The sequence below is a fragment of the Narcine bancroftii genome, chromosome 14 (assembly GCF_036971445.1).
Source record: "Narcine bancroftii isolate sNarBan1 chromosome 14, sNarBan1.hap1, whole genome shotgun sequence".
Taxonomy (NCBI): Eukaryota; Metazoa; Chordata; class Chondrichthyes; order Torpediniformes; family Narcinidae; genus Narcine; species Narcine bancroftii.
Genome location: NC_091482.1, coordinates 60,083,306 through 60,104,600, shown reverse-complemented (window position 1 = coordinate 60,104,600; position 21,295 = coordinate 60,083,306). Strand labels below are relative to the sequence as shown.

General features: G+C 39.5%; 1 protein-coding gene and 1 long non-coding RNA gene across 7 annotated transcripts in view; one reads left to right on the top strand and one right to left on the bottom strand.

The window, feature by feature from the left end:
* Window positions 1–21,295, top strand: part of LOC138749385 (uncharacterized) — a 165,906-nt gene that overhangs the window by 10,807 nt on the left and 133,804 nt on the right. The window lies entirely within an intron of this gene.
* slc24a5 (solute carrier family 24 member 5) lies at window positions 584–17,776 on the bottom strand. Its single transcript, XM_069911572.1, has 9 exons — window positions 17,527–17,776; window positions 17,196–17,375; window positions 14,495–14,578; window positions 12,436–12,539; window positions 10,281–10,381; window positions 8,757–9,040; window positions 6,188–6,394; window positions 5,259–5,360; window positions 584–1,148 (listed from the first exon to the last, which is right to left on the bottom strand). The coding sequence occupies exons 1-9, from the start codon at window positions 17,696–17,698 to the stop codon at window positions 832–834; spliced, it is 1,551 nt and encodes a 516-aa protein (XP_069767673.1). The 5' UTR covers window positions 17,699–17,776; the 3' UTR covers window positions 584–831.

The following is a 21,295-nucleotide window of genomic DNA, read 5'->3' as shown; positions in this document are numbered from 1 at the left end:
AACTTTTGTATCTTTTGCCTATTTATTTTCCGTGATTTCTTTTGTGTTTACTTGAATTCTGGATAACAAGAATTTTACTGTACATAATTCCCAAAGTGGTGTCACAGGTAGATAGGGTTTTAAAGAGACCTTTTGTCACATTGGCCTTCATAAATCAAAATATTGAGTATAGGATTTGGGAAGTTATTGGTAAAGTTGTACAAGACATTGGTGAGGTCAGATTTGGAGTATTGTGTGCAGTTTTGGTCATCTAATTACAGGAAAGATGTCAATAAAATTGAAAGAGTGCTGAGAAGATTTACTAAGATGTTGCCTGGATTTCAGGAACTGAGTTATAGGGAAAGATTAAACAGGTTAGGACTTTATTCCCTGGAGCGTAGAAGAATGAGGGGAGATTTAATAGATGTTTACTAAATGAGGGGCACAGAGTAGGGGGGGAACATCACACAGCTGTGGGAATGTGGAACAAGCTGCCAGCTGAAGTGAATGCAGGCTCAATTTTAACATTAAAGAAGAATTTGGATAGGTACATGGTTGGGAGGAGAATGGGTGATATGGACTGGACAGGTCCTTGGGACTCGGCAGAATAATAATTTGACACTGACAAGAAGGGTCCATTTCTGTGCTGTAATCTATGGTTCTCAGAAAAGTCTCTACGATTCCTTGTGCTCTGGGATCAGCAAACAGTTTTGACTGTGGTAAATAACACCCAACTGCTTGGTCTGATCCTTGTCTAAATGAAGTGATCTGAATGGGTAGGGTGAAGACATGGTGGAATAAGTTTTTTTTTGATTGAAAGCACATTGTAATTGCACCTTGGCTGCAGCTCAATTAATTGCACGTGCTTACAAGAACATCACCTAGTATCCCTAGGCCATTTAGAATGGAAATAACAAGAAAAACTAAATAGGCAATTAGGCATGTTGCTCCAAGTTTCTTATCCAGTTTCCATCCATTGATATGAATTGCTGCAAATATAACCACAATAGAGAGGAGAAGAGAAGCTGTCATGTACATTATGCCACTGCTATTCACTTTTACAGGCAACGAGTCAACAAATACTGATTTAATAAACCAGGGTGCACCTAAGCAGAGCAGATCAAATACATTGGAGCCCACAATGTTCGACATCGCCATATCTCCTTTACCTGGTGGGGGGTCAGGAAGAAGAGATTGAATATTTAATATTGTAAACAATAATAATTATGATCTTTCATTAATTAAACTTTAAAAATGTAATGGTACACTAGTTAAGACAGAAGAAATTTGCTCAAGACTGTTTTTAATCAAAGTGTTGAAGGTAGGGAAAGGGAAAATCCAGAGCCTAGATTGAGTAAAAGAAATGCACAAAATATTGCTATTTTGAGAGTCTTGAATGGGTTAATTAAAATAAGGGACAGGGCATTAGATTTGAACAAGGGTATGAATTTTAAAGCACCAAGGAATCCAAAGCCACTTGCTTGACGGAATTGAAGCCAAGGTTTTGGAAGAGCGTGTTTTGACGCGCAAGAGCATTATATTAAAAAGAATCAAAATGTTTGTTGTACTGGACAGACATGGAAGTTGGAGGTTATGGAGTAGATATGGTTAAAATGTCCAAGGAGGATGTAGAGGGTGCAAACAATTTACAGTAGCCAGTGGGTAGGAGAGATGATGATAGCTGGCCTTTCAATACTTGGGTTGGATTTCTTAAATTAATTTTAATATGTTCAGTAATTATGGTCTTAAGAACATGAAACTGCATCATTTTAAAATGAGGTGACCATTTTTGTCAAGTGTACGCTGTGGTAGACCCTCATAGATCTTGGTTGGCAGACATGAATGTTCTTGTAATGCAAGACAAAATTGCTGTACTATAGGCATCATGTTGGACAACTTGCATATTGAAAGGTCATACATCTTCTCCTTTCCCACCTCCCCCCCCCCCCCCCCAGTTCAAATGTCAGAAAAGTGAAATATTTGTGCAGAATTCAGATTAGAACTAATAATGGTATTTTAGAGTGAACTTCATGGCTTAAAAGGTTGAGTGGTAACAAATTAGTAGTTGGGAGCTTCTGGCTTCTCCATTCAAAATGGAATGGCTTTTAGTATGCCAGAAACAAGACTCCTGTAGTGCAAAGTATCATCTAAGCTACTTCAGAACTGTTTAATGTTCCTGAATCCACATTGTTGTCTTAGATAGGGAGTGGATTTACTGCATCATTGAAGATGGCAGTGGAGCAAAAAACTGGTGAATATACTGATGTTCAATCTATTGTCCTCAAGAGTCTGGCTTAAAAACAAAATAATCCAAATACCGTGTTGGTACTAAGCCCTAAGAAAACCTTTAAGCAACAAGGCTGATTTAGGATTCTTGCACTTAATTTTCTGCCAAGGTCCCTTCTCTGGCACCCGTTGTTGCAAATAAGAACATATTTAAATTAAGCTATCGTTTGAACAGTAACTTTAAAAAAAAATGGATTACAGCCATACCTCGACGTGCCCAATAGCAAAGACACCCGAGGTCACCATAAAGACAACTTTAAAAAAAAAACTTTGCCAGGACTGAAGTTGGCAGGTGTTTGATGGACGTTAAAGTCACGCAGTCAGCACATGGGCTCATTGGATTGCCAGCTGTGCAGTGGTGCCCAGCTCACACCCAACCTCTGGTACAGTATTCGCAGGTCACTCAAATCAATCATATGTAGGTACTTGTTATTACGTCTGTGTGCTCTCTACTTCGAAAAGAAAGCACACTACTGTATAACTTTTTTCTAGTCTTGAGAGCACTTGAGACAAACATCTGGCACGTCCCTTGCAGTCTCTTTTTTGCATGTTATCTTGTTGGCTAAATTATCTGAAAATATACAGGGCATCATAAACACCCCCAAAGCAAGTCTCTGGTAGAGAATGCCACACCTGTAAATGCGTGACTTGGGATAGTCTCACTCAACCTTAACCACGATCTTGAAGAATCCGATGAAGATTACCCAGGCTGATCAAGGAGCTGCACCAATGAAACCAACTAAGCAGCGAGAAGGGGCTTTTGCTGATATGGAAAAGTTGCTTGCAACGTAGATGGAAGATCAGGTGACTGTAGTGCGTGTCGAAAGAACCAAAGACTTGTTGATCCAAACCAAAGCTTTTATTAACTAAAAGTCTGGGGAATATCACAGTAGGTTGACCAGTCCAGAATGACCTGGTCTGGCTAGGAGCAATCCTTTAAGACCTGCCAGTAGGTGTGGCTACGCTCTCAGCCAATCACAGTCATCCTACACTACCATCTGTACCTACGTACATATACATATTGGTGATAGAATCTGTTCTGTCACCAGTGATGATCACAGCAAAGGCTCGTGTCTTGTTCGAGATGCTTAAAGGAACAGCTGGACCTGATTGATGTGCAAATTAACACTATGAGTGGCTGGTTTGTGTGTTCTAAACAGCGCTATTCTTGTTAAGGGGAGTCTGCGAGTACTGATATGAAGGCAGCTGAAGCTTTTGAGAAACCAGGAAATGGCTAAAATAAACCAAGCTACCGTGGAACTGGCAAACAATTTACATCTTGACAGGGATGAGGAGGATATAGAAACCATTCCTGAGGAATTGACAAGTGAAGAGTCACTGGAACTGGAAGAGCAGCACGTAGCAGAAGTAAGAGAAAAGGAGGAGGAGGAGCCGCTGCCGACAGGATTCACTGAAAGGTCGAGCAGAAATGTGTGACCTTTAACAGTGGACTGAAACAGGCAGAAGACGTGGATCCCAATGCAGAAGGTTACCTTTCAGTAGGGAGGAAAATAAATGATGCAATTGCTTGCTACAGGCACATTTATAATGAAAAAGGAGGCAAACCACACTAGCTATCTTCCTGGAAACAAAAAACTCCCACAGAAAAGCCTCAGCCAGGTCCTCCAGGTGACACTGGTATTTGATGGGGATAATTGAAAAGTAAACAAAAAAAAAAGTAGCCTATAAAATTAATTGTTCAGTGAATTGTTTTTATTGATTTTGCTGTAATGTACAATGGAAGAGCACTGTACAGTCCCTACACTTTGCAGCTGCCCTCACTTCAATTATGGTAAGTGCAGTACAGACTTATTATTATTACCTGTGTTTATATTTTTGGTACTGTACAGCATTTACATTTTATTAACTATGGTGTTTAGTCACGTGCATGTACAATATAGAGGTTTAAGTAAATACGCACAAGCGTCATGGCATCTTGTGTTGTGCAGTACATTTCACCGAAAATGACCAATTTGCACCCAAATTGATTTATGTCCCCACTTCCAGAATTGTAACCTGGATGCAAATAGATGCATGGCTATATAACTTAGCATTCATTAGTTTCTGCTCCTTTATTGGGCAGTTTACAAGAGAACCAATGTTTTCTGCATCTGCTGGGAATGATTCCTTTTTTGTACATGCTTATTTTTATACAGCAGACTATTGGAGGAAATGGGTGTGTTACTCTATTTACTTGAACTATCGAATTTGGTGGCATTGATGTAGGTTTCCACACTTCCCTTGCATCTGAGAAAACCCAATTTAATACCAATTTCTTGTCTTAAATGTAGACATATAGCACAGTAACAGGCCTTTCTGGCCAATAAGCCTATGCCACACTATTAACCTACAACCCCCATACGTTTTGAAGGGTGGGAGGAAACTGGACTACCCCAAGCAGACACAGGGAGAAATTAAACTCCTTACAGATGGCGTCGGATTCTAATTGGGGTCACTGGCACTGCAACAGTATTGCACTGATGCTCTCTATATTTAAGCTTTGTTCTATGATGTGCAGTTCATGTTGGGGAAAGATGCAAGATCATCTCTGCAGTTATCCCACCTGTAGATTGCTAAAAATCAGACAAGCCGGTGATATCACCTGAAGCTGATGATGAAGAAAATGCCTAAACCTCAATAGAACATCCAACATTTTGGATCCATTTGTATTCATTCTGGGGGATTTGGATTTACTGTCATAATTGTATTTATTGCTCATAGATCTTTTAACAGTGGTGACTTTTAGGCCATTGAGTTAAAAATCAACCACAGGTGTGGGTTGAAGTTACAAACTGGATTAAGAACAGCACATTCACCTCACTAAAGGCCATTAGTAACAGAATATATGATACAGCAAAACTCTATGTGTGATTCAGATGTTATTAATAGTCCATTATACTTTTTGACTTTAAAAAAAATGTTACACAGTAGCATTTCAGTAAATACTGTTCAGAGGGAGAACTAGGGCAAGTCTCAGTAAAATGCATTCGTACCTTCTCTGGCAACAAGGACACTGGCTACGGTGTCTGGAATACTGGTCCCTGCTGCCAGCAGTGTAAGGCCCATCACTGTTTCAGGAATGTCCAAAGTTTCTCCTGGATTAATTGTGCAAATAATGTTAGATTAGATTGAGTGTTAACTCCACTTCACCACATTTGTTTAAGTGTGACCATTAAAAAAAACAATTCCATTTTGTTTAAGAGAGCACAGAACACTTCTTTAGAATTTATGCCATCATCAAATTTATATAATGCCTTTTGCATCTTGGGATGTTCCCAAAATTCTTCACAGCTAATTGGGATCCTTAGAGAAAGAACTTCATCTTCACTATCCTAAACATTTATTCCTTGCAATTTTACATCCTTTATTGAACTGGGTTTAAATATCATGGCTTCATGGTAATGGTAGAGAGTAGATATGGTGGCCTTGGAGGTTAAAAATTGTGGTAGGTGCATATTGTTACTGATGGATCAGCACCTCATGAAGGCCCATTTCAGAGCTGGGTCCATCTCACAACTGTAGTGCCACACAATCAGATGGAGGATGTCCTCATAGTGAATGCAGGACCTCCACCACTACAGTTATGACAGTCATTTCTGACAATGTGAATATGGATAGATTAAAGATCATCCCTCTTAGTTCACCACTACCTGACAATTGTAAAGTAGTTTTTAAAAAAAACACTTTGTAAAACTAAATTAATCGTTGCGTAATGAAGTTAGTGTCTCACTAAGTGAACCTACAACTTTAGTTTGGATAATGGGTTCTAGTAAACCCAATGTTGGTTTCTGTACAGTGACTTTGGGTTTCACAAGTTTGGGTATTTTTAAAAGAAATCTTTTGCATGCATTTTACATTCTCTTTTGGCCATTGCATTTATACCAACAAAAACAAATTCTGAATACAGGTACAAGATTCTTACCTACAATGGTTACCATCCAAACCAACACGTATGTAAATCCTGAAATCCACACAGCACACATGAAGAAAGTTAGCAGGAACCATCTTCTCCGCTGATATCTGCGACAGTCTGGGGTGGTTATGAAGAGTAACGCAATGATGGGAAGGGACAGTACCCAGATGATTCGCTTCAGATCCGATTCAGGCATTGCAAACACACTTGATGGGTCTACACCAAAAATAAAATACATTTCACTTTGTATATACATGTAAACTGCTGCAAGGCCAAGCAAAAATGCTAGAAGCTTTTCAGATTTTAATTACACTATTTGATTAAATAATTCTAAAGCATCATTATTGGACCAAGTTGCTCGTGCTGTTAAATCTGGTGCAGCCATCGTTTCCCAACCTCCTTTACAATTAAGGTTGTTTTTTTTTTTTAAAAACCAAAAAAAATATGGTACCAAGTTGGTAATACCAAAACATAGAAAATGTTTGGTCAGTACGTTATGATACGTCATTTTTTTGGTATGAACACTACATTGGTAAATGATTCCTGAACATTAGAAAAGGTGAATTCCATTCATCCCCTTGGATCTGTTCTGCCATTCAGTTTAAAAAAATATCCTTCCATATCCTTGCTTATCAAATGTTCACAAACCTTTGCTACTCAGCTCAATTTCAGTTTTTTTCTCTCTAGCCCCAATTTCGTGCGTGCCTTTATTGTTCATAATGCAACTTATTTTAAGACTAAGACATGGTAGAACAAGTTTCCAACTTGATCTAATGTTTAAATGCAAAAGGGCTACCTGATGAACAGATATTGCAGCCAAGCTCAATTTTATGTAGTCCTGTTGATTAATCAGTGCTCTACCAAATATATGATTAATGGAAAAGATAATTTACGGTTCAGCTGATCTTAAAAAGTTAAATGCATCTGCTTCACTTCGGTGATTAAAAAAAACTTGCAGAAAAGTGGAATAACAAAAGATGCATCAGATTTTCACAAATGGGTTTTTAAAAAAAAAACTTTTCTGAAACCCATTTTGGAATGAGAATTGCAAGCCAGTTTACAAAAAGTATATTTATGATTTTCCACAGACAAAATCCAGTAAACTAAACACAAGTTCAACCAGCCTCCTAAAGCACAAATCATTTATCAGGTTCATTTATTCAAGAGGGAACCTGACTTTTTTTTTTAAAATATATAAAATGGGGCCTGAAATCTCAGATTTCCCTCCCCACATCAGTCTCCCCAACAGAAAAAACTTGCCTACCTCCATCTTATCTATGTCTTTCATAATTTTATACGTTTCCATAAGACACCCTGGTCTTTTGGGATAGAGGTTCTTACTATATTCATTTCCCTATTCCACTTTAGAAACTTGCATATCTGGGAGGGGTTCAGCTTTGTTCCTAAAGCAATTGAAAATCTTCTTGAAAGATTCAGCATTCAAAAATGTTATTACACCAGATTGACAGATTTTGATATACAGTAAAACCTCGTTAAAATGTGGTAGTTGGGGTCCAACGTACCGTGTTACAGCCGAGTCGTGGAACGGATGTGTACATGTCATGATTCAGGAAGCAGGAAAACAGAATACTGTGACTCAAACCCTATAATAAGACCTTTAAACTCCACATATAACCATATAACCGTTTACAGCACGGAAACAGGCCACGTTAACGTACAGATCTTATAAATGAGTTATAGGTGTCCATTTTTGAGTTTGTGGTTGTTAGCCACTGTTAGCCTGGCATCCTAAAATCAATGTTTAGTGTCCACAGACACTCGCGCTATAAAGCAATTCTGCGGATTAACGAATCGTATTCTAATGAGGTTTCACTACTTAATGCAGAACTTTCTGCAAAGTTTAGCAAATCGATAGATTTCAGTGACTATTAAATGTTCTCAAAAGATTCACATTCACTCTTTCACACCATTCTCTCAAACTATCATAGAACGAAAAAAAAACCTATTGGACGTGTCCCTGCAGAAAGTATAATCAAGAAGAGCAGATGTGTCTGACAGTAGTTTTAAAAAAAAATTTAAAACAAAGTCTCATTTATTTTCATCACGTTCAATATTAGGGTTTGAATATCAAAACTTTAATTGTAAAAAAAGGCTTGAGAAACTCAGCAGGGCACACAGAATACTTTCAATAGCAATAGATACATAACCAACGTTTATCACTTAAAGTACAAGTGATAAGTGGTTCAAAAGCATGAAAATGGACAATCATCTAGAAATAATAGCAAGTGTACGGGCATTCTGTGGAAAAGGCTAAATAATTTCTTCCAATCTCAGCAGAGCTCCCGTCATCAAATTTTTTTGGTGGGGAGGGGGTGCTGTGGTAATCATTGTATAGATGTGGAAATAGGGATTTAAACATTAAATTTGGATTGAACATTTATTCAAAATCAATGCAATTTATTACTTTATGATTGTTTCACTAACATCACACACAAAATAGTGGAATATTCCCAATGACCAACATAAATATCCCTCAATGTAAAAACAGTTTCTTATCCAGGTAGATTTAGGACATGTTAATGTACCTTTCTATCCAAATAACTTATTCTAATATTACCTTCAGTAATCTCGGAGAGCCCGTGTAAACCAAGGGAGTGTTGAGAATAGTCAGAATCATCCTGAAAGATCCCACTATCTGATCGGGAATGGCGATATATTAGTGGTCTATTTTCCCCCTGGCAGTTCATCAGCGCCTCTTGTTCACTACCTTCTTCCATTGTTTGAATCAAACAAGTGCAGCAGGGACTAAGCCACTTTGTTATACATTGGTTTAGTTTGATGTCAAAGCACATAACCACAATATAAACTGCATAGATCAGTAAAAGAGAAGCAGATTCGTACCTAAAAAGAAAGAGAAGTCAACTTTTAAACTGACACCAACTGGAGCAGCGTTTTCATTGAGTACAATGGTGTACCATGAAGTTGCTTGGTATTGTAGGTATTTAATATTTGCCACTGTTATATTCTCGAAATTAAAAGCACAAAACCAGGTAACGAAATCCTGCATCCATTAAAATGGACCAAAGATTAAGAAGCAGAATTTCAAGTGAGTTCAACCTCAATTTTTCTGAGGTTATTCCTTGTCATATTGTGATATGGGGTGGGGTTAAGAAGGAGAAAGAAGAATTCCAAAATATTTTATCATCCGCATTATGAAAATCTTTCTAGGCGAGGAAAAAGTAGAATGTTTTTAATGAACAGAGTAAAAACAAATCCATCTGCATTGCAATTCTTTAATATTCTAATCTTAAATGCTTAAAAATAACAACTGAATTTTAGAGCAAAAGACAAACTGCTGGAGGAATTCAGTGAACGAGGATTCGTCCATAGAGGAAAATGGCCAGTTGAAGTTTCAGGTTGAAACCCTGCTTCAGGACTGCAACATTTACAGACTTGGTTATCCACAGTATTTAGATAAGATTTGAAATGATGAAAGAAGAGGAATGTCCATGCTAAGAATGAGCAAATATGATTCATTAAACCCATCTGAATGTAGATTAAAGCATCCCCATACTGGGGGCTTGGAAGAATGTGTCAATGGTGGAAACATTCACGTTATGACATCATTCATCTCATCCTCTCTCAATGAAATAGCTTTTGCTTGCAAAAATCAAAACTGGTCTAACCTCATTCACACAGAATCTTTGGCTAAGTTTCATCCCAACCAAATTTGAGATTTGTTCGATGGTGGTAGCAAATTAGTCTAAAAAGTGACTGCTTGATCCAAAGACTTCATTAAAAAAAAATCAAGATACTACTATTTAAATTAAACTAAATAGCTTGGAATGTAGCACAACATCAACAAGTGTACTTCTTTACATTACATTCCCAAATTTCACTGAGAAGGCAACAAGCTGCTGCCACCCCAAACCTTCACCAGAATATTCCCGGTTTGATAAAGGTGGCTGCAGGTTGGACATTAGTTGACAGAGCAAACAAAATAATTAAAGAAAACTGTCAGGTGATTTATTTTGAGATCTCATTTGAATGTGCAGTTCAGAATTACCACCACATGTTGAATGATTAGGTCAAGTAATTACATTCAAATTAGGTTTTAATAACAAATCAAAAAAATTCTTACCAGTAAATCATGTTGTCAAAGATAATAGCAAGTAATGCTGCAACACTGATGGCATAAGCTGCACAATCTCTAACCAGTGGCCAGAAGGTCAATCTGCAAACCTAGAAAAGTGTAAAATTACATCGGTTCAATACCGACTCCAGCTGCGCAGTATTAACAAATCCATTATTCATGCTAATTGCCAGGGCATCCAATTCCTTTCCACAAGTAAATATTTACTCAACAAGTCCAAGAGCGAAAGAACAGGTCAAATTTGATAAATTATGACATCTGGCATCATTTGTGCATGGTTTGTGAAAAATTTGGTGATCCACTAAACTGGCCTCTTTCTCCTTTAATCCCATTCCTATATGCCCCACGTTTACACATTTTCTCCACTACTGCTCTCTCTCTCTCTCTCCCCCCTCAAAGTCCTTTTAGACATTTAAATTCCTCCATTCTTACAGACATTAACATTGCCAAACTCCCACTTTTCCTGAATTAGTGTCGTTCTTTTCAGATGTTTGAATCTTTCCAACATGTATCAAAACAGCTTTAAAAAAAAAATCAAAGTCACTGTTGTGATCATGTAGTTAAGGATAATCTCTTCTTCCCTCACTTGTTTGCACTCCCATCCCATCTGCCGCCAAAACCCTATCACTGTGGTTCACATGGGTGTGACTTCTCACTTGCTTTCTTTATCTGTCCCATTATACACTGAGCATCTACACCACAAATTATTTCTTTCATGCTCTGATGTCCTGGGAGATCCTTTCCTCCTGTTTCTCCCATTTATCTTCTCCATGGCTCCTTGGTGATACACAAATTATCAGTTTCTACAAGTACACTCATGATAACCAATTCTACCTCAAAGAACCTCCTTCGACTGTCTCTCCTCATCTCCAACTTGGCAAATAAACATTTTCTCCAGCTAAACACCGGCAAGACCAAAACTAACCCCATTCACCAACTGCATGTAATCTCTAGGTATCTTTCAAAAACAGTTCTCTACAATACTATTCACTCACGTTGTGCTATGCTTGACCCATATGGAAGCAACATCAGTAAGATGATTATTTTCCACCTCAAACATCACCTCACTTTACCCAAGTCTCAACTCAGCTGTTACGGAAAACCATCATACTCCAAGAATCATCTGTTCACTTAACCCAAAACCAACACTGGAGGGCATGCATTTCAGGTGAGGGGGAGAAGGTTTAAGAGATAGGTGGTGGAAATACAGTAAAACCCCTGGTGTCTGGCATCTATAGGGATTCGTAGATGACAGACAAGTTCTCCAGTTGCTTGAGACTGCATGTTGAGTGAATGGATAACTAATGGCAATGTTTGTATTTTATATATATATTTATATATATGAACATTTAATACTTCTAAAAATCTATAATTATAAAAAACAAATCTAAAAGTACAAAAAAATTAATATATACAGTATATTTAGTTTTTAAAAAACAGGAATAGGCTGCTAGGAAATGGTGAAAGCAAATTCAATAATGGCACTTCTGCATCTTCTATCTATGAAGGGAAAGGAGGGCTATCGATCAAGTACAAGCAGAGGTTGATTTGGATATCATGTTTAGCACAGACACATGGGTCAAAGAGTCCCTTTCTGGGCTGTGCTGTTCTAAACCAGCATCTGCAGTTTTTCTATTTCTGCTCTAATAATCTCCTGACCAACCTCTCATGTCCTACCTTCCATAGATGAGACAATTCAAAGGTCAGCCATCTATCCTGATTTGTAGTTATATACATCTACAATAATTTCTAGTCAGTTAGCAGTTCTCCCCTTTGATTCAAGTCCCCTCATGACCTCAACTCCCCCCCATTGCATCCAGTTTTTCCTAATAAAGACAAATTTGTTATGTAAATCATCTCAGATTTACTTGTTCTACCACAAGAAGTTGTGCCTCAAGCTATCGACCCAAGCTCAGAATTCCTTTTCTAAACCTTGCTATCCCCATTCCTTTAAAATCCATCTTTCTGACCAAATGATAAATCTTTGACTAAGACACTTTGTTTCAAGCAATCACTTGAAATTTCTTGGGCCATTGTTATTATATGAAAAATACCAAACGAGTGGATAAAAATTAACAGGCATCTTCAAATTTTGATAGTTTAACCTTCCCCTATTGTTAATGACATCATCCTATTTACATACCATAATGGTCAATAATCCACATGCAGCACAGATACCAAGCAAATTGTAAACTGCGGATCCAACTATTGTACTGATTCCAATATCTCCCTTTGTCACAAAGACACCTATGCAGAAAGAATGAAAATCAAACAGCAACATTTCTCAACGTAGTATCCTAATAATATGCAGAGTTCAACCAGAAATGCAAAACTAGTTCAATGAAACACAAATGTAAATGTTTAAGATTGTTTAAGAATCGTCCTAAATAGGAAATTGTTGAAATGTGGAATGAATTTGAGATGTTAACTCATTTCAACTATTGCACCTTAACCAAAGATTTGCAAAATTTTACAAAGTTATGACATTTTATTCTGCAATATTGTTTTAAATCAAATTAACATAGGAAAAAACCCACAAGAGCATCCATTTTCAGGCCATTTTGCATCATTTAGATGGTCTAACTTCCTGCCATGGAACTCCCATAGCCACAGTGCAGACAATGCTTTCCATGCAATGTTCCTTTTGGAGCAGAACAGTCAAACCTGATCCTGGCTGCTGACACTGGTCAAGCCCTGGAGATTAATGATTAGACTTCTTTGGCTTGGCTTCGTGGACGAAGATTTATGGAGGGGGTAAATGTCCACGTCAGCTGCAGGCTCGTTGGTGGCTGACAAGTCCGATGCGGGACAGGCAGACACGGTTGCAGGGGAAAATTGGTGGGTTGGGTGTTGGGTTTTTCCCTCCTTTGCCTTTTGTCAGTGAGGTGGGCTCTGCGGTCTTCTTCAAAGGAGGTTGCTGCCCGCCGAACTGTGAAGCGCCAAGATGCACGGTTTGAGGCAAGATCAGCCCACTGGCGGTGGTCAATGGGGCAGGCACCAAGAGATTTCTTTAGGCAGTCCTTGTACCTTTTCTTTGGTGCACCTCTGTCACATGACACACCCTCCCCCCCACCACCAAAACTCTGGCCATCAATCCCCACTCCTCCTCCTACCACAGATACCAGCTCTCTAAAGCATTGGACTCCCAAACTCCATCACATTTTCCCCCCCTCTATATCCAAATCCCAACCCTTCTCAAGGCTAATGTCCAAGGCACCCAACATTCTACTGTTGAGCATTCCTGCTTCTCCCTGCAGAATAACAATCTACACCTCAAATTCCTTGCAGCCCCTTTCAGACCTCTGGCTGATCTTCTGAGCTCAGAGACACATTATGAAAAGGAATCATCCAGTTGTTAAGGTGAATGATTAAAATGAACACCAGCTCTTGCAGGGTCCAACCAAATTTCTAGGAGAGAAAGTAATTTCAAACTAATATAACTGGATGACAAAGAGTTTGCTTCCTGAACACTGTTGGGTGTATCTTATGGCTTTTGGGCTGATGATCACGAAAATCACCTTAAATGTGTCCATCACATCCTATTTCTTAGATACAACCAACTTTTGTGATTTCATTTCAAGCCAGCAAAACCATGAAGTGCAATATGTCACTGAAAATTCATTTTCTGCCTTTGCACTTGGACGTCTTCCCCGCTGATCTTGGTGCAGTCAGTGGCGAACAAGGTGAAAGGTTTCACCAGGACACTGTGACCACAGAAAAGTGGTATCATGGCAACTGGAATCCATCAGTCCTGGTCGATCATTGTTGGACACTGACATGAGAGGCATCAGATGCTGAGTACAAATGAAAATCAGCAGCAAAACATTTTTTAGGTCAGTTGAACTAACGCAACGTGTCAGCTTCATGATGCGATTAAAACTGCTAAATTAAATAAAAGTTAATTTAATGATTCTCCAACTTCCTACGTGCTGCAGCCAATCTGAAATGATCTCTATGCTCAACTTGAATAATCCCCAATTTCTTTTCACGAAGCAAACCTTTTCAAAAAAAAAATTGTTGTCCAGTGTTATCTTAAAAAATATTCTTCAGAAGCCTTTGAAGAAAAAAAAAATGATAATGCAAGCATTAAATAGAAAAGATTCAAGGAATTCAATTAACACAAGATAAACCCAGGCTAATGTATGCAATTGTTTTTGAAGTCATGGATTCAAAATATTACAAAAGTGATTCGTCAGTCTTACCAAGAAAGGACGTGACTAGTTCAGGTGCAGAGCTTCCAGCTGCCATAAATGTTGCTCCAGCAACATCCTGAGAGAGACCAAGGCCTGACAATTACAGATGTTGTTATACTATCAGAATCAAAAGTATGATGTATTTAACTGATTACTCAATGAAAGAAAACTCCAACAGAGTACAAGAGGTATTGAAGATCCCTCAATTCTTGGGAAACTTGGCTTTAGGCTGGCCTTGCAGTGGGGTTTTTATGCCCAATGAATGGTAAAACAAAATACAATGATGTGGTCATCCTGAGGACTTTCACTTGGTCAAGTAAAAATGCATCCAGAATAAAAATGAATCAAACCTGCAATGCACTTCATGACAAAGTGAAACTGTTATTTCAACTCAACTCAGCCTGAAAGGTCTGCAATAATTACATATTCAACACCTTTAAACATTTGGTAAAAATCCATTTTTATTTGAATTTCTTTGAAGAGTTCAAAGATCAATTACAAATACTCTAAAAGAAGAATGGGACACTGTTTAACATAAAAGAACAAAAACGACATTGAATTCTCTCTCCACAAATGTGAAGCTTCCCATCCCCAAAGGATTAGTTGTTGAGTGTTCAGCTGCAGTGATGCAAAAATCTTAAATAGGATCCATAGAAATTTTGAAAGCCACCTTTATAAACCTACACTATTTAAAATAGAAATTCTGAACATTTTAAACTACAAAGTTTATTTTCAAAAGTGAGATCTTGTCTATTGATCCAAATTGCTTTATCTGAACACATGGAGCAAAAGTTACTGCCAATGGCAAGTTGCAATACAAAAAAGTACTAAAGAAACTCAGCAGGTCATGCAGATTTTCTTGTTCAACACCAATGGAAAGTTACCCATATTCATGCTGATCTAGGGAAACTACGCAGACCTGCCATTTGTGAAATTCCCAATATCAACAGTACATTACAGACAATAACCCTAACCCTTCAGCCCACCTATGCAAACCTACTCCACAACAATGTAATCTTCCCTACCTCACACCCACAACCCTCTATTTGGCTTATATCCACTTGTCTAATCTATTCCAGGCACCTGCCACTCTGAGTTAAAAAAAAAATTGTCTGACATCTCCCTTGAACTTTCCTCCACTCACCTGAAACAGATGTCTTCTGGTATTTGCTATTGTTACCACAGGTGCTGGCTGTCCATCTGATCTAGGCCCCTCTAATTCACCTCCCATCCTTTATCGTTCCAAAGAGCAAAACCCTAGCTTCATCAACCTTGCTTCATGTAACACCATTGGCTGTTAGATGCCATCCTTGGCACAAAATATTTAAGGTGGCAAAACCTTGCTTGACTATCTTGTAGCAATCAGAACCCCATTCCAGAATCAGCCGTAAGAACGGACAAGTGGTTAAACCGCACAACCAAGGCAAGAAAGATGTTGAAAGCATCTTAATGGTTTTTTTTAAATTCAGAAACTTAAAAAAATCCATTAATATTAAAATCACTTAAAAGTGTTAAGCATTAAAAACATTACTCAATTAAAATACAATAATTTATAGATTTGATTTTTCTCCCTTGTAGCTTTTCCTTAATATCCTTGCCAGGTTCATCAGGGAGATTTTCCTGTGAGACTACTGGGTACAAAATTTTTTCCTTGGTTGTTGGTTGGGGGGGTGGGGGTAAGGACAACTGAACTCACTGAGGTAGTTGAAAGCTTGCTTGTTCATGCAGGTGTCCTGAACCCACTGATATTTCAGTGGTAAAATGCCAGTAATTTGGCCTCAAATATTTCAAGGAGCCTCAGTGGAATAATTGTCAGAAGAACTTTTATAGCACAAAGCTATTGAAAAGAACTTAAAGGCATCATGTGCCACAGGTGCCCTGTGGTTAGCGAGGGATTATTGCAGTGGTAAGTGAGTGGAAAGAAAACAATCAAGAACCACTGTTCTAGTCGTCAGGGCCTCCAATCTGCCCCTCCAATCTCCAGGAGTATTCTGTGGGTGATGCAATCAAAACAAAAATTAATGCCCATGCAGCTATTGAAATACCCGATAGGCCTTGGAGATAGAGGCTTCAAATTCTCTCTTCAGACAAGGAGGACTAGGAAATGCTGGCTTTTCCAGGCAACGGTCCCTCTAAAACAGTGGCTTTCAAACTTTTTTTCCCCCACTCGCATACCACCTCAAGTAATTCCTTACTAATCAGAGCATTGGTGGCATAGGGAATACTTAAAGTGGGATGCGAGTGGAAAGCAAAAGGTTGAAAACCACTGCTCCTGTGGGGTCACTTGCGGTGGTACGCAAGTGGAAAAAGGGTTGAGAACCACTGCCCTAGTGGTTTGCCAAGACAAATGTCACATTATAGGTAAAAGACCTCCAACCCTGCACTGTGTTAGTGAATCAAGTAGCCTTTAACAAGAATACAACAGTGTTTACAACTTCCAAACGTCGAAAAAGCACTGCTGCTACATTCTGAAACACCATATTAGATCTCGATTAGTTTCCCCAGTTTCGTTAAGAACCAGGAACTGTTACTCTTCCCACTGACCCGGCCTGTGCTGAGTATTTTGCTTTTATTTTAGAGAGACAGCATCCAGGTTGGCTCTGTAATTTCGATCCCCAGCGTCTCCCACCCCCCTGGAGTTTTTACAGGGCATCGAACTTCCTAATGGGATACAGGTACAAGTGAAGGTTTCCCCCAAGAGTTCACTTACGGTCACTGATCACCTCCAATGCAGGTAGGAAGTAATCTTCACAAACGAGGTCTATAGCCATCAACATATAGAGGATGACGAGGATATGAATAATTATACCCCCTTCTTTTCTCTCTACCGTCGAAAAAAGTCCTCGAGGGAACTCAGATGAAGGAGACTTCACACAGTTGGTTGAATTCTCTGTTTTAAGTTGCCAGGGTGGGGGGAAAAACAGGACATTCCAGTTAAATATCAGTGCAAACAATGGAGAGAGAGAGATAGACCTGTACACACACAGTTTCTATATATAAAATACACAGAACTGGAGTTAACAGGTCCCCCGTGAACTCACCCGTTAGATCTCGGCGCTTTCGTGGAGCCTCCGCATTGCCGAGGTGGAGGGTCGAGGCCACGACATCGTGAACGAGACGGGCTAGTCCATAAACGACCAGGCAGATTCCCACCACAAGGAAGATCACTTCTCGTTCTCGCTGCCTGAGCTTAAGAATTCCTCCCGTTCTCATGATCGTCCCGACTAGGTTTCCTGACAACGTTACTTTCTGGTCTTTCCAAGATCACAGAGCTTTCAAGGTCTGGGTGACCAGTCCTGGGAACGCGTCCGAGTAACAAGTTGCATTGGAGCGCAGCTGATATGGGTCACGGGTCGTCAATTAACTCCTTGTTTGGAGGTGGAAAAGGTCCTCTGCGGAAGTTTGAAGTGTATGTTTCACTGTTGTAGCTTGACTCAGGGAAATCTAACGTGGTCAAGAGCTTTAGTGAACTTACTAGGTTAAAGGCAGGGTCTGGGAGGATAGGACAGTTAGTTTTATGCCCGAATCTCCAGTGAAGTTCTATAAAAAGATGTTTCCTACAGCCATTAATTTAAAGGATGCATCACAACTATTTCTCGTGACTATGAAAATAATGGGGGCGTTCACCCAAACGACGCAAAGTTTTGCAGAAGGGATGATCCCGTGGACCACTTCGTGCGCCAGAGCCTTGAGAATCGAGGGTTAGTAACTGAGAGAAGAATCTCTGTTTAATAAAGAATTTCTCCTTGAGATGGGTGGGGGTGGATAGAGTCATGCAAGTAGGCTTTTGTTTTTCTCCCCCCCCCCCCCCCCCCCCAACTGAGGTTACTGAGCTAGAGGGCATGGGTTAAGGGTGAAAAGGGGGAACTTAATACAGAGAGGGTGGGAGTGTGGAACCAGCTTGAGGCGGTGAATGTGGAACCAGCTTGAGGCGGTGAATGTGGGCTCAATGTTCACATTTAAGAAAAATTTGGACAAGCCAATTTGATGTAGACTGGGTGCGGGTAAGTGGGACTAGGCAGAATAAAAGTTTGGCACAGACTAGAAGGGCCTGCTTCAGTGCTGTAATGCTTTTTAGGTCTAGATTATTAAATAGGATTTGTGTAATGCTCAGTGTGGGCTGAAGATTCTTATTCCATATGGTGTGTGACAATGACAAGAGGGCATAGGTTTAAAGCAAGGGGTCAAAGTTTAGAAGAGATCGAGAAAGGATTTTTTTTTCACCCAGAGGGTGGTTGGAAATCAGACACACTACTAGCTGAGTGGAGTCCGGTAATGCAGAAACTCAGCGCGGCATCCATTGAAAGTAAACGTCAGCTAACATTTGGGGCCTGACCCCTTCATTAGGTATTATACCTGAGTTTCTCCAGCGTGTTTGTGTATTGGACTTGACCCCACTGTCTACAGGTGTACTTGTTCCACATGCATTTGGGCAAGTACATTAGCCATCATGTTATAGAAGGCCACAGCCTGAGTGTTGATAAATAGGATTGGCAAAGTTGGTAACTGTATAAGTCGAGTTTTAAAGATCATTCTTAATGTTAAATTTATGGGGTCGACTATTTCCTGCGTTAAGTACCTGTGTCGTTTGAGGTGTCAGGTGGCTGGGACGAGGTGGTAAGCCTGCTTATGAGGGCCCGGGAGTGCTGAGGTGAAGGTGGCTGGGGGCTAGGCGAGAGTCTGCGGTTGAGCTGTCGGGCGTTCCGATAGGTGGGCGGCAGGGGCTGAAAATATGTGGGGTGGGGGTTGACTTTTACACGAGATATTTGGAAGATGCCATATTTTTGGGCAAAAAATAGGGGCAAAGTTTCTATTATTGTCACATAATACTACATTTAGAATGTAACATACATAAAATTCTTTAAAACTTTTGTTTACCCTAAGGCGGACAGAATCGCCATTTTGTTCTGTGCCCCTCACAGAAACCTGGTGTTCTTGGGTGGTCTCCCCTCCAAGTACTGTGCCTACTTAGCTTCTGAGATCAGAGATTCTCGGGTGTATTCAGGCTATGGGTGTCGTGTGTTGACTTTTACACAGTATCTACTATGGCACGAGTATATACGGTACTTGATGGTGGTCATAGTCATGGACATACTAAAACAGGCCGAGTCTGACTGTAGAGGGTCCTGGATCACTTCCATCTCTCAGAAGCCGCTTGGCCAAAGTGAAAAATTCAACCTCTGCTTGCTGTGCGTTAGCACAGTCTTTAGCTGATTGAGGAAAAGGATGCTGGAGCTCTGACCTACACTAGCTCGAGCAAACAAGCAGCAGTTCCTCTCCTTAGGGATGTGAACTATCACTGAAAGGACCCTTGTGACACCATCCCCTTCATCTGTCCATAATACTCTGGTATGGGACATTCTGACTCCTGCAATGATGTGCACATCATTACTGGGTGTAAATGCCCAAATACGAGAGTCAATCTTAACTTGCATATTATTGATGCTTGGCCCTGTATCACTGACCTGGAAGAGCCAAAACATTTTCCATCACGAACAGAGAATGCTGGAATGAGAAACCTTGCTAATGTTTCTGGTTGTCTGAAACATTGAGCTCCACAAGACAAGGGACAGCTGTTGTGTTTCTCCACTATGGCAATGTTGCTCTCATCCATCTTTTGTGCCATCTGGACTTTTCATCTGATGTTTCATCAGTGAATACCTTTCTGAATGTGTCTCCCTCACACAATCCTCCTTAACCTCCTTCCTCACCCTTTCTAACCCTATCCCAGGTTTCGACTACTCTGCCTGGAGTCTTACTGAACAATTGATAATTTTTTTTTAAAGCAAGCCGTAGAATGCAAAATTCATGGCCAGATGCAATTGATATTATTGAATAAATTATGGAAGATCATCATGTTTTAGGATTAACAGCACTTGAAGCAATATGATGGTATATTTCTTTTTGCTCAGGGTACAAATGGGATGGTACTATCCTAATGTCACTCTTCTATTAATACCACAACATAAATTGATGCAGCTGGAGGGTTTTTTTTACATTACATTAACAAGTTCTTTTGAGATTCTTTACTTTGTGTTGTGGTTATGGAACAGCGATGACAAGGTTGATTTCCTGGAAGGCATTCTCATCTTTTAAAATAATACATCTGCACTACGTTAAACAATATGCGGCTGTACATCATGGCTAATGTGATTTATGGTGTGAAAAATAAAAAATTAAAAAAAAAATAAAAACAATATGCGGCGAGGAAGTATGACTGGTCCACACAGCAGAGACGAGTTGATGATCGAAAGGCTCGCTTAGAATTGGAGGGGATAATCAGAATGATCTCTATCACGACACAAGCTGAGCTGTTGTTTAAAAATTGGATTTCCCAATGCAACTGGGGCTGCCGTAAAATAGAATTACTGAAGAAATTAATAAAGGCAGCTAAAAGACTAACACAAAATCAAGATAAAAGGTAAGTAGATATTGGTAAACAATAAATACAGACAGAGTTCAGAAATTGAAAAGATGAAGCAATGCAGAAATGGGTTTGAAGAAGGGATGGTTTCAAAGAAAAATTCCAGACTTGACCTTGCCAAACTGAAGCCAGGTTACTCGTGATAATTGTTTTCTCAAGATCCTTCTGTGTGATGGTTTTGTTTATCAGTTTGTCATAACTTCATGAATGTATCCATTGAGATGTGCAAATTCTTGAGCAGTGCCTGCAGTGGACGTCTTTAGTTGTTAGTACTGGGGCAGGGTCACTCCTTACCCACGTCTTGGCTGATGAAATGCAGAAAGCATCTGACTTCCGTGTCTCGCTCGGGGATCTGTCCTGCTTTGTAAGGACCTGATGGTATTGAC